General features: G+C 39.9%; 1 protein-coding gene and 1 long non-coding RNA gene across 2 annotated transcripts; both read right to left on the minus strand.

The window, feature by feature from the left end:
- Positions 1-25: 25 nt before the first annotated feature.
- On the minus strand, positions 26-6,281 carry LOC103979014 (probable potassium transporter 13). Its single transcript, XM_009395006.3, has 9 exons — positions 5,935-6,281; positions 4,964-5,195; positions 4,651-4,890; positions 4,138-4,188; positions 3,608-3,868; positions 3,472-3,524; positions 1,914-2,028; positions 1,468-1,722; positions 26-1,379 (listed from the first exon to the last, which is right to left on the minus strand). Exons 1-9 carry the CDS (start codon positions 5,977-5,979, stop codon positions 409-411), a joined length of 2,223 nt encoding a protein of 740 aa, XP_009393281.2. The 5' UTR covers positions 5,980-6,281; the 3' UTR covers positions 26-408.
- Positions 6,282-9,126: 2,845 nt separating this feature from the next.
- Positions 9,127-11,112, minus strand: LOC135632397 (uncharacterized). The gene is made up of 2 exons (XR_010494695.1): positions 10,709-11,112; positions 9,127-9,489 (listed from the first exon to the last, which is right to left on the minus strand). It is a non-coding gene; the product is annotated as an uncharacterized LOC135632397 (long non-coding RNA).
- Positions 11,113-13,387: the final 2,275 nt, after the last annotated feature.

The raw sequence follows: 13,387 nt of genomic DNA on the forward strand, positions 1-13,387 counted from the left end.
GGTGAGAATGGTATGGGTTGATCTATAACCAAATGACTATGTACCATTATCATAGTATTTGAACACATTATTTCTAACCAATGTCACAAAGTCTCAAAATAAAAATATGGGAATTGAATCCATCATATCAAAAATTTTGGCTTTGAACATTGGAAGATCAAATCTATGTTTGTGTAGAGTGCTCTGAAGAGAAAAAACGTATGGTACCTTTCTTCATATCTGCCTCCTTTTGCTATAACTTAGCCAAGCAATTCTTGTCAAGCCTATATCACAGGACAAGTGAGTGCTATGAACAGTCAACCAACCGTCATCCACGGATTGCAGCTGGTCGATGCCTTGTTTCCAACTCCGACAGCTGCAGGCGACTCGAACTCCCAAGTCATGGGCATGCAGAAATGGCCCTCGGTGTCACACATGATACACCGTGCCCACCTCGATGAGTGAAGAGTGCGGGATGCCCAGTGACACTGCTGAGCTCCGGGAATTGCGTCGGAGGAATCCATACACACCATCGATCGCAAGCTTCTTGAGGAATGGCGACGACTCGTGGGCGAAAACATGAGTGTGGCCCATCATGTATGAAACGCCGGCCTCACGCTCCTCCATTAGTTCCCACACCTCGTGGCTCAGCTCCTCCTCTGCTGCTGCTTCGACCCCCTTGAATTGCACCCTCTTCGGGCCACCGTCGGCTCCTCCGGGAGCACCCACGACCAGAGTGCAGGGCTCGCTGATCACCAACATCGCGCCGCTGGTCGACGAGCCTCGACCACCTTCCTGCTGAAGGAACTGCGCAACCCTAAGGAGCAGCTGGTTCTCCAGCTCGTAGCTCTCCAGGCGCCCGTCCTTGTACCCGTACCTGACGATGCATCGGAAGAGGCCGGATTCTGGCGGCCCGACCCTTCCGATCAAGAAGCGTTCGTCGAGTCGAACTTTCGGTACTGTCAGTGTCTGCAGGCACAGGAATATGAGAACGCGGTGGAAGGCAGGGAAGTTGGTGACGAAGTGAGCAAACATGGGCGGGACGCCGTTCGTAACATTGGAGTAGACAAGACAGACGCCGGGGACTCGGACAAGGCCAAGGCTCGGGCTGACGCTGAGGAGCCGATCGAGGCTGACCTTGTTCTGCAGCTCAAATTCCCGCTTCTTGACAGTACCGTAGTGCCACGTGAACATAACCATAAGGATGATCAGAGAGATGAGAAGGGGAAGCCAACCTCCATGGTAAACCTTGGCAATGCTTGCAGATAAGTAGAGGCTTTCCAAGGATCCAAAGGTCACGGTGAAGAGTAGTGCCACAAAGACGGATCGCCTCCACACGGTAGTGATGATGAGGAACATCAAGCATGACGTCACTAGCATGACTGTGATCACAGCTAGACCTGAGAGATGGAAGAGAAGAATAATTCATGGATCGTGTACCGCAACCAAGCATTACACCAGAATGGGGGTAGGAAGAAGAGCACGCACCATAAGCATTTCCGATCATGTAAGCGTCTCTGAAACCAATGGTGACCATGAGACACGACAGCATCAAAAGCCAGTTCACCTCTGGTATGTATATTTGGCCATGGATGTGGCTTGAGGTGTGTATGATCCTAACGCGTGGAAAACACCCCAAAGCTCTACATTGGCTGATGATGGAGAATGTTGCTGAAATAATTGCCTGACTCCCGACAACTGTGGCCAATGTAGCAATGACAAACACTGGCCAAAACACACCTTCTGAATTGGGGAAGAACACAAAGCCTCAGGAAGAAAACAAGCAACATTGCTAGAGAACAATGGAAAAAAACTGGGGCTAAAAATGACAGCTAAAATAATCGACAGAGCAATGTGTTGAACTTGCATTTCGACAAATTTTGTCAGAATTATTAAGTCTCATTAAATGGTGAAGACGTCGTAAGTTCATATACCTGGGAGGGCTTTAAAGAAGCTTTGTTGGAGATCCTCTCTGTGCTTGGACAGGTAGGCAGCCTCGCCCATGTATGCCGCAACCAAGCAGGGATATACTACCGCCGTAAATGCTATCTGCCATGGCAGCAAATTATATATAGATGAAACTTAGTATGTGCTCCAACTTACGTTTGAGGAAAAATAGATCTTGATTAGAGAATTATGCAAAGAACAGTTTGACGTATATGAAGGTAGAACAAACAGAACTGCAGACCATAAAAGATACATCGTCAAGCGACTGGACTGTACAGATGTCATGGAATGTATGCCTAAGTTACATCAATAATCTACACAAACTTAAAGACTCTGCAATTGATTTGCAGTGCTGTTGGGGAGAGATGCCAATTCTATGCACCCAAGGGTTATCTATGAATAGCTAAAACTATTAGTGTAGTTACAACTATGATTCATATAATAAATAATATTCTAATTCCTAAATCCTCAAGAAGCATGCTGAAGGCCAAATAATTACTGTGCAACCAGTGACTAGGATTCAAAAACTGATACTAGTGATTCCACTTCATGTTAAAGCAAGTTAACATCAGATGAATCTCAAAGTAGAAATAGAATTAGAATTTTGAGAAAAAGAATAATATTATACCCTTTCCAACTTAGCAAGCAAAAAGCAACTGCCAAATTTTTGTCTCAAAATATAATAATAGTCTCAGAGGATAACGACAAAAAATGTGCATATGCTCACAGCACGTCAGAAGCCCAAACCTGGAAAATCCTCCACTTCCCAGGTAGGCCACAATTGGATCAAATTGCAAATGGAAATTTCATACATTTTGAATACAAAAATGAGAAGCAATGGTTCACAATTTTGGGTCTTTCAATCGCAAATGCAATTGAAATATTCCTAGAATAGCCTTTGCCTCAACTGCAAATTTGAAGCACAGGTATAAGCAACACCATCTTGGGCTGTAAGGTTGCCTGCAATTAGAAATACTCATAACCAGAACTGCCAAAAGATTGCATTATTGCATCCACAAATCCAGTTTTGTCATTTGACTGCCTGCATTTACAACACAATTTGCAGTTCTTTTTATTTCTGTGTTTGCTATTACATAATCGTTCACTCTACATGGGCATTAGAGGGATGGTGGCAATCAAGAAGGATGGTCATAGAACAGCTAAGAAACATGATAAAAGAAAGGAGATGGGAAGGTTAATTGTGGCAGGAGTGACGAGAGAAAATTTAGCTTTTCTTTGTTTGCAGCATTTCAACTACAATTATCAACATATCAATAATCTCTTCTACACACAAGTGGTGTTCAAACTACAACAAAGATTGATGTCGTCAAGAAAAAAAGAACATGATCAGAATTATTCTTGTTCAAAAATAAAACAATTCTCAAAACTTCCCAATAAAACAAAAGAGATCACTAGTCCAACATGAAAGACATTAGCAACACACCCCTAATTTACCAAAGAAAACCGAGATCTACTTGATAGTCATAACTTTCAATCATCATTATAATGGCTACTAACAATGTTGCCACTGAAAAGGGATCTTACCCTGATCGAAAGATTCGAGAAGTGCCCTAGGTCAGCAAACATAGCCTCAGCTCCTGAAAAAACCACACCAGTTATTAGCCAAAAGGAATCCAAATAATTGATGACAAATACAGATGATACTCCCAAAGTAACAAACCTGTAATGCAAAGGACAAGACCTCCAAGTGAACTCCATCCATCTTTTCCAGCTTTCTTAAAAAAGTAATATATATAATGTGGCGACAGGGCACGAACAACACCAGGGTTCCACATAATTGTGTTGTAGATTCCAATACTACTTATGCAGACAAGCCAAGATATCAAGATTGGAGCAAACAGGAAGCCCACACGATGAGTTCCATAGTGTTGGAGAGCAAAAAGGCCCACTAAGATGATACAGGAAATCAAAACAGTGTAATCTGCATGGATAAGAATAATCCAATTACATATAACTCTTGGCAGATAGCGATGTAATTAAATATCAATATGTACTATACGACTTTATAGATTTATATGCTTGAATAGGCTATTAAACGAGTGGTGGGCATAGTCCCACGTTCAGAAGTACACATCTTCAACAAATTAGCAAAAAAGAAAAATAAACCTTAGCTTAAAAAGAAGATAACTTGTCGTTTGTCAAGTGATTTGCGTACATGCACATGTGAGAGGGAGAAAGAGAGATGCTTACTTTCATGCAACTCAGGAGCCTTAATTCTGAGTCCAGAAACTGCCGAGACAACTAGAAAAGTAGAAAAAGGAGAAAAAGTCAGTTGAAGCATGGAGAGAAAAAGTTCCACCAACTCTATACAATTGTGTAACTCAGCAAATAATCAATCAGCCACTACAATTTCACCTGATTATCAAACAAACAAGTTTTCCTAATGAAAACAAAACTAAAAACCATTAAACAATTTGCTTCACAGCCTCAAAAAAATATAATTGCTTCACAAGAAAAAGACCAGAATTCACAACTCGAACCTTAAATACATGTTGATTTATGCCTTCTTAACCACACAAGAAAGTCTAAACAGTTTCTTTAGATTATCTTACCACTCTAAGAGCTTAAGACCTATTTTTCTGCAAAAGGCATATTGGGAGTTCACACTCCTATTTAATTTATATTTAGAAACTTACATAAAGAACAATCATTTTCAGATTTCAACTTATTTCATAAAAATATTATTTTTCAAGCATTTTTTACCTGACATAGTAGGGGTCAAAACACCATCACCGATAACCATGCTTGTCCCTAATAGCACAAAAAGCAGCAGCACTAGTCGTGAAGTCTGACTCTTCTCAATAAACTTCTTTATCGACAAACTAGTCCTAGTTTCCTCACGGTGTGGTTCCAGCTTGTAAGCAGTTAAGTGCTCATGAGGTGTGCTCAAGAGTCCCATCTTTGAGTTCCGGCACATTAGTGAGTATAAGGCAAAGGTCCCACCTGTAGAAATTGTTCCCATATAAGTGAAGGAAAAACGGAGTACAATAAACGCAGTTAGGAACTACAAAAGCACCTTCCCCATTGTCATCTGCTCCCAAAACGAAGATGATGTACTTGAATAGAGCGATGAGAGTGAGAGTCCAGAAAACCAGAGAGAGGACTCCAAAGATCTCAACATCTTCCTCGTGAAGACGCAGCTTTCCCGAAAAGGTGCTCTTGTAGACATAAATGGGTGAGATGCACAAATCGCCATACACCACACCAAAGCTCTGGTAGGCCAACAAAAGGGTGGTCCTATATGCTTTCTGTAAACAGCAACCAATGAATGACTTTCATCAAACGTTGCCATTGAAAAGGAGAAACTTTTGCGACAAAAAGGTCATTAAGGAGCAGGAAAACTGTAAAGGAAAAAAATGACCAAAACAATAAAACCTCACAAAAAGAATAGTCCCGAAGATGATGAAACACATAAAGAGCTCAGACACCAAAGTTACATTAACGAAATCACAGAAGAACTTAAGGTTCATGCCTCTACTCTGGCAGAAAAATCACATCAACACTAAGTCCACGATTCGAATTATAGTGTTAGAAAAGAGAACGGTAGAATTTACAGAGGATATAAGAAAACGAAATGGAAAAGCTAAATATTGATTTCATTTTCATCCTTCAAAAAGGAAACTTATTTCGAGAGCAAAAAAATTTGATTTTGTACTCAAAAACGACATCACAAATGAAAGATGGAAAAGAAAAAAAGAACTTTTTGAAGTGGTTAAGTTCTACACTTGACGTCCACATTCAAGAGATCAAGGCAAAATAGGTGTGTCGATTTCTATCAACCAGAGTTTCAGTACTCGAACCAAAATAGATAGAGGAACATGTCTCCAGACCTAACCAATCCAAACAATTGAGAAGAAGAAAACGCCACGCCTAACCAAAATTCCGAATTCTCGCATGCACTCCCAAAAGAAATCGCAAGAAGGGGGAAATATAACAGAAAAAAAGATGAGGAGAGGAAGGGGGCAGGAGGAGGAGAGCGCTGATCACCGAAGGCCGGGTCTCCGAGGCTGGAGATCGGGACTCCAAATCCATCGCCCCGAAACCCCTTCAACCCTCGCCCCGCCGCCGCTCCCACTCCACCTCTTCCTCTGCCTCACTCCGACTCCCAGTCCGAGCACGGAATCTCTCAAAGCCCACCAAAATCAATCCTCTCTTCGATCCAAGAAACCGAGGAGGAAGACTCGATCGGGGATGAAGCGGAAACCGAGATCAGGAGGAGAAGCGGGGATGGAGCAGTTGAGGAGGAGGAGGAGGAGGAGGAGAAAGCGAAAACGTGTCCTTCTTCGAGGGGAGGAAGTAAGTTGAAAAGAGGAGGCGAGGAGCGCCAAAACGTTTCGGCCTCCGCAGGACGTGCGAGTTTTCCGCCTTACGCTGCTATATATCTCGGCGTGAGTTGGGTCTCTCTGTTTACCCTTCTCTCACGTTTAACGCCCCCTCCCATTAATATTCTCATTTATTATGTCAATGTAAATCCATTTTTACTTGTAACTTTGAGATGACCTAAACCTAAGTGAGTTGTGAATATTATGTTTTTTTCTTTCTTTTTTGCCAGAAATTAATTTACCTAATACTTATTTTTAATAATATCATTTTTAATAATTTTTTTTTTTTACCTAATACTTAGAACTTCCAACCCAATTGTAGTATTTTTTGGTACAACTAAAAAAATATTATATTTATTGTTTTAATTGCTTAAGATTTCAGCAATTAAAACTCACTTAGATACCTAAACTTCTTATCGATAAATAGTTTAGGAGTTACGAATAAGAAAGTTGTTTTCTTCTTCACCATAAGAATATTTTTGGCTGATTTGTTTTCTTGGATTCCTCAAGGCACTCGAACCTTATCGAATCATTTTTAGACGAGTAGTTGGTGCAGACTGCACGAGCCGGCCATACAAAGATTAATCTCAACAGTAAAGCATCTGTTGCTGATGAGTTCTGAAGTCAGGATGACGATACAAAACTTGGTCACCGTCGAACTGCCGGACTTGTGTTCCTCGTGCATGGAAACTGTGCAGCGGAATTGAAGTGCCTACAAAACGAGAGGCAGGAGACGGAACAACGAGGACTTCTCAGGCGCTTAATGCCTCGAGCTCTTGTTTCCGCTGATACGTTTACGCAGTCGTCGCCAGCTGATAACGAGAGCTGATGTGATGGATGCTCAGATGCTGGAAAGCAAGACAAGCTTAGGAACTCTCTCTCTCTCTCTCTCTCACTATCTTAGCGGCTCGTTCTTCCAACATCACTTTCCGCATGACTACAGCAACTACGAATAATCGTTTGGTACTCTTCTGTCCTTCCTTACTGCCACTTTTTTCCGACCCAATGGATTGTCTCTTTATGATATCAAAGTCATTACATTTATTCTTCTTTCTTTTCTTTTTTATATTATATTATATATATATATATAAAGAAAAGATATTGTTCCACATGCATCTTATGTTCTTATTTTATTCGGAAGTTGAACATGCAATTGCCGTATACTCAAAGTAGGATGATTCACTAAAACATCTTAAATCACCAATGGAGATCGATAGGATGATTAACTTCAACTTAATACGTCAAAGTTTTTGAATTGGATTAGTAACAGATCGTATAAAATTTTAATATGATATCATAGTTGTTGATGAACTAATACACCGTGGATAGTGAGTCAGCACGACTTGATCCAGGGGCGATATCGGGAATCTTCAGGCGTCTCAGCTGGTCCTCGGGACCGGTCAATCGTTGCCCTAAGGATCAATGTCTGGGGCGTGAGCAGAACTTTCACTTCAGACGGTGACGATTTCCTACAAAAGAAAAGACCTTCATTGGATCTTCCCCGACTTTGGTCCCTCCGATGATTAAGTCAGTGGTATGTGGGATCTCCTTTTATTTTTCTTTTTCTTTTTTCTCCCTTTTGGCCGGATGCTTGGCCAAGGATTTTATACTATTGTATGAGGGTCGGCCGTACGCGAGTTTGGCACGACGGTCGGCTCTCGAGGGGTGAGAGGGTACCTTCACGTGGTTGTCGTCCGGAGGTGTGCGGAGCGACGCCGTTCGAGACGTGTGGGACAATGTCGTTTCGAGGCGCACGAGACGACGTCGTCCCGGAACGCGTGGGACGACAACGTATGGTGTCGTCTTGAGTTTTCCTCGGCGGATCGTACTGAACAGTGCCCTGGTACAGGATCTGGTTTGATGTGCAAGGGTATTCCATGTTGGAGAATACCCTTGCACAGGACTAATGTCCCTTATCAATAGTCAAATAGATAAAATCGAACTGAATCAGAAAAAGTAAACGCATTTGAAATGAATCACACTTGACGGCCACGTCAATTGTGGAAAGTTATGGTTTGATTCGATGGCCACTCCTTATTGTGTGGTGAAGAAACTTTTCGATTGATTACGCTAATAGATCTCTGATAGAGAGGAAAATTTCTGTCCTTAAGATTTGAATTAATAAAGATATATAATAATAATAATACATCACGTGGATGAGTGAATCATATGGACAAGATTTAATCCTCGAGAATAAACCAAAAATATATCTGTTTGGTAGTATAAGAACATGATTTCATGATGTCTTTATCTATATCTATAGGCATTCGACTTTGCCAGCTCTCTATCAATTCCAAGCCCTAAGAATAGACCTAAGTTGACGATAAGATGGTGAGTAATAGCCTTCTTTGTCGGGGGAGTAATAGCGCCATCTTACTGTAAACAGGCAAATGACATTAATTCCATCGTTTTCATGACAAATCTAGAAAATTGAACCCCCTCACATCTATAAGAACATTTGTATTTTCATATCAGAATCCTGTCTTCCAGATTTGTGATGCATGCATGTATGATTCTCAAACAAATCTATGAAATAATACTTGTGATAACATTTGGTGATGGATGGACGACTTTGTTTCTAAATATCTTGATGAAAATTTTTAATGACAACTTAGATCTGTCGATAAATTTAACTAAATAAAAAGGGTGATGAATCTGAGACTAATACTTGAATTTGTCTCCAAATTTAACTAAATAAAAAGGATGATGAATCTAATCTGTCACTAAATGAAAAGGGTGACGAATCTGAAAAGATGATGAATCTGTCGATAATAATTTTCTCTACGATCTCTCCATTTTACGTCAAAACAAAATTTTTAATAACATAAAATTTCACATCGATATTAAAAATATCACAATCACAAAGTCTATATCATTTTGTCTAATATTAAAGTTCATACAATCACAAAATCCACGCCACAATGAAAACAAAAATAGTACATTGCGCCGTAAGATCAAAAAGATATACACTTCTTCAGCATTCTCTTTTGCATTTCCTTTTTTTCATTTCTTAGCACTCTCTTCTACATCCTAAAAATGCCGCCTAAAAACAACATCGTAATTATAGATGAAATCAATGGAGCAGTGGATGACTGAGGATTCATACCATTCTGGATTAGATAGACAAAGTTTTGAATAACTAACATGGTATTTCGCATGCAAACGCTGAACCAAAAAGTGAAGAGAATTGACTAAAAGTCCCATATGGCATCATGAATTGCTGCAAAAGAAAAAAACAATTAGAGAACATAGATGCCAAAGGATTTAGATGGGTCATTACAAAATGACAAAAAGCATTCCTAGCTACATCGTCATACATATACAGTACTTTCACGGATTTGCTATTAACTAAGGAAACACAAGAATTTGGAATGTTAAATGAAGGCAGGGTATACGACCAGGACTATGGATCTTTCCTAATGTAACTCGATAAAGGGCCAGCAAATTGTATACATGCAAGACAAGAGACCACAAAAATGGATCTTTCCTCATTTAGCTCAACAAAGGACCATCGGTGATTCAACTCTGTAACTGGCTTAGTACAGGGAAGAGGTCACTGTATATTCACATATGCAGAATACTTGACGGTCTTAAAAAATTTGAAGTTGTCATATGTTCCCATTGGCTATGGATGCTGCAAACAAAAAATATTTTTTTAATAAAAAAACTCTGCTCTGCAAGAAGCTATTCATATTCTAATTTAATTCAAAAAGAAAAAAAAACATCTTTCTTAATTGTGAAAAATCATAAATGAAGAATGGATATTGGCAAAAAATTTCCAAGGTGCTAGACACTAAAAGATACAACTGATACCTTTACTTGAAGACTTTACATCTTTGCTTATTTTTGAGAGCCTTGGGTAGATTATTAGTCAATGTGCCAGATTTAGTGTCCGGCAGCCATCATACAACATAAATACAGGAAAAATACACAAACACGTGTCCTGGCCCCTGGCACGCATGGAGACAGAGACACTTTGCTACCTAAGATGTGCCAACATGAGTACGACATGGTATTGAATGAACGAGTTTCTTGAATAACAACATAGTTTAGGACATTGGAGTGCAAGAAATGGTGATGAAAAAATTTCTTTTCAAAAAGGAGAAGACGACATGTTTAAATCGCTTAACATAATGAGTTATAGGAAAATGATAAGTGAATGCAAAGAGCAGGTGGAACACACACACCTGCAGATCATTACAAGCATATATTTTTTTGAATGAATGGGATTCTAATTAAGACTAGCATGTAGAGTCTAGAGATCAAGTTTCTCTAAAATTTACCGAATCCCTAAAATCATAGCTTCTAAAATAAGCAGCACCACGGAATTAAGAATAAAAAACTGAACATGATCTGAATTTATAGGAAAATAGATCATATATCACACTAAAATTGTGCCCTATTGTTCTTCCCTAGTGTAAAGACAAAAAGCAACATACCTAATATAGTTGGTGATGGCCTCTTCTTCATCCCTTTTATTATCTTCTATTAAGCTTCACAAATCAGCAACGGACCATCATTCCACAGCTTCTCTCTCACAAGAAACGGAAATCAAGAAGACAACTCGAGGCATCGCTCAGCGGTCGGTCCCGTGTGGCCAGACATATACAAACTCGTTCCTCGACCAGCGCACTCGTGTCGATTCCGACCGGGGATCGTACCTCGCGATTAGGGCAGTACTTGGCGTACTTGTTCCAATCGCAGGAGAGAGACTCGCGGTCGCGGGAGGAGGGTGGAGGCCGGCGAGTTCGTTAGAGGCGGAAGCGAAGACATCGGCGTGGGGAGGAAGACGCCGGAATTAGGTTTAGGTTTCACCCACGGATGCGATTTGGATCTCGCGGTGCTGTGCTCCATTCCAGATTGCAATCGACGGTCTAGATCGTATATCTATTTAAATTTGTTAAATATTTAAATCTAAAAATTAATATATTGTACAATAAATACTAGTGATAATGTACTTTTTGCCAATAATAATTGTTTGTGTTAATAATAACAATAATGTCCGTCAATGAAAATATCATTTATAATAATCATAACTTGTCCTCGTAAAATCCAAAAAAAATTTACAACATTAGGGGCTAATGATATTTTCCTCTTGGCTAGTAACGTCACATTTATATGCTTTCGCATTATATTTTGGGAGAAATATTTAAGTGGTACTGAACTAAGATGATTTTTGATATATCTGTTGATGACATTCTCCGAAAGAAATTGATATATTGCACTCACTTGTGCTCAGGAAGGGTCATCTTAATCTTAACAGTTCAATCGGGTCAGGCTTTATCTAAGGATACTTTGATCAGCGATTCCATCAGCTTAGGATGTGGGGTCGACATGGCCAAGTCTCGAGGGTTCATAATTGGTGTCTCAGGTCGATCTTTCTTTGGTAGGGAGATCGCGATAAACTCTTTTAGATTTCTTCTCAGCTCTATAAAGCCAAGAACTTCATCGTCATGTGATAAGTCGATACCACCACCCTCAGTCTATTCAGTGTGAGTTAACTTATAATCACGTTGTACACCAGTTACATATACATCATTATAAATTTAGTCAATATTGTTTTGAAATATAATTCATCTTCGAATATGATATAAAGGTTCACAACCCGAGAGGCAAGTAGAGTTGTCGACGAACCCCATTAGCAAAGAAGTCCTCGGGGGGAAGGTCGTTAGTTGGTAGTATAAGTTTTTTAAAAGCATCGAAGTAGATGATATCAGTAGAGCTACCTACGTCGATCATAACCCTTTCATCCAAGTATTAATTATCCTCGCTGAGACTACTAAGGCATTTTCACAATTTGAGTCAAGATACTCTGCCGGTTCCTATTTGAAAGTTATTTACGGGTTGCCTTCCATCCTTGGACGCTTTTCAATGATAGCTCGGGTATAAGCCTTACAGGCTAAAAGTTTCTCCCCCGAGATAGGTTCACCGATGATGACAACAATCTACCTCTCTACTAACCCTTGAGGTTAGGGTAAGTGTTCTCGATACTTTCGAATGAACCGTCAAAAAATGTCCTCGTGTAGGAGCTCTTTAATCTATTCTTTCAAGTCACAACAATCTTTAGTATCATAGTTGTAATTTTGATGGAACCGATAATACTTGGATTTGTCTCTTTTTATCAATTGGGTATTCATTATATCATGAGGGGTCTTATAAGAGCCTATTTTTTTTTATCTAAAGGAAAATTTCAGTTCTCGTCATATTTAAGGGGGTTAGCTTAGATCTCAGGCTCAAATCGTTAATTTCTCCTTCGTCAAGATGACCTCTAGGTTGGGGTTGATTATGGCGGCTCTTGCTTTGGGCTCTTGCATGGCTCCTCACACTTGCCCAAGTCTATTGCCTCAGTGGCAATGTATTAATTAGCCATTTGAAGTATCTCGGGTATACTCACTGGTAGTCTCTCTATCAATGATAAAAAAAGATGAGAAGGCTTGAGCCACATTATGAAAATTTATATTATAAGTGATAGATGAACATCTATCTACTAACCCTCAAATTTTATTTATGAATTGAGTGATAATGTTTGCGAGTGTTTCTTCCTCCCACTACTTGAGTTTGAGTATTGTTGTTAAAGGCTGAGGCTGAGAGTGTATGTTCCTAAGGAAGTAAAGTTCGAACTCCCCCACTAGTTAAGCGAAAGAGTAGATGGAAAATGACTTCCGTCAAACGTACCATTCTCGTGTTATGCCAATTTAGATGATCGAGAAGGTATAATATATTAGGGTATTCGATGTGTTATTTAGCAACATCTGAGCATAAAAAGCTAGAATGTGCTCTATCAATTTAACATTACCATCAAACATCTTGAAGGCCAAGAAATGGATGCTCATTATAATCAATTTCTCTTAGATTTTTTTTGGGAGAATAACTATTGATCGGAGGTGGGGTCGACCATTACTTCCCTTTTGATTGTTGGAGTTCTTGTCATATCTCTTCTAAATATTAATCTATCTACCGTAGTTGGATCCGCATGGAGTCCTTTATTGAGTCTGTTGACTGGGCCTCGAATTTAGGTGGGATAAACTAAGGATGGTGCGGTCAATAGAATTCTACGATCGAGGATCGAAGTGCCCTCTCGGTTGATGGTTCGATAGGCCTCGGATACTCTTGGGATA

Source organism: Musa acuminata, chromosome BXJ3-3, assembly GCF_036884655.1.
Source record: "Musa acuminata AAA Group cultivar baxijiao chromosome BXJ3-3, Cavendish_Baxijiao_AAA, whole genome shotgun sequence".
Lineage (NCBI taxonomy): Eukaryota > Viridiplantae > Streptophyta > Magnoliopsida > Zingiberales > Musaceae > Musa > Musa acuminata.

Excerpts from the sequence above, each read along its gene's own strand:
- LOC103979014 (XM_009395006.3), bottom strand. The coding sequence starts at position 5,979 with ATGGATTTGGAGTCCCGATCTCCAGCCTCGGAGACCCGGCCTTCG. Across the intron at positions 2,029-3,471 it reads TCTCGAATCTTTCGATCAGG|ATAGCATTTACGGCGGTAGT; the intron begins GTAAGATCCCTT and ends CTGCCATGGCAG. Across the intron at positions 1,380-1,467 it reads CATGATCGGAAATGCTTATG|GTCTAGCTGTGATCACAGTC; the intron begins GTGCGTGCTCTT and ends TCCATCTCTCAG.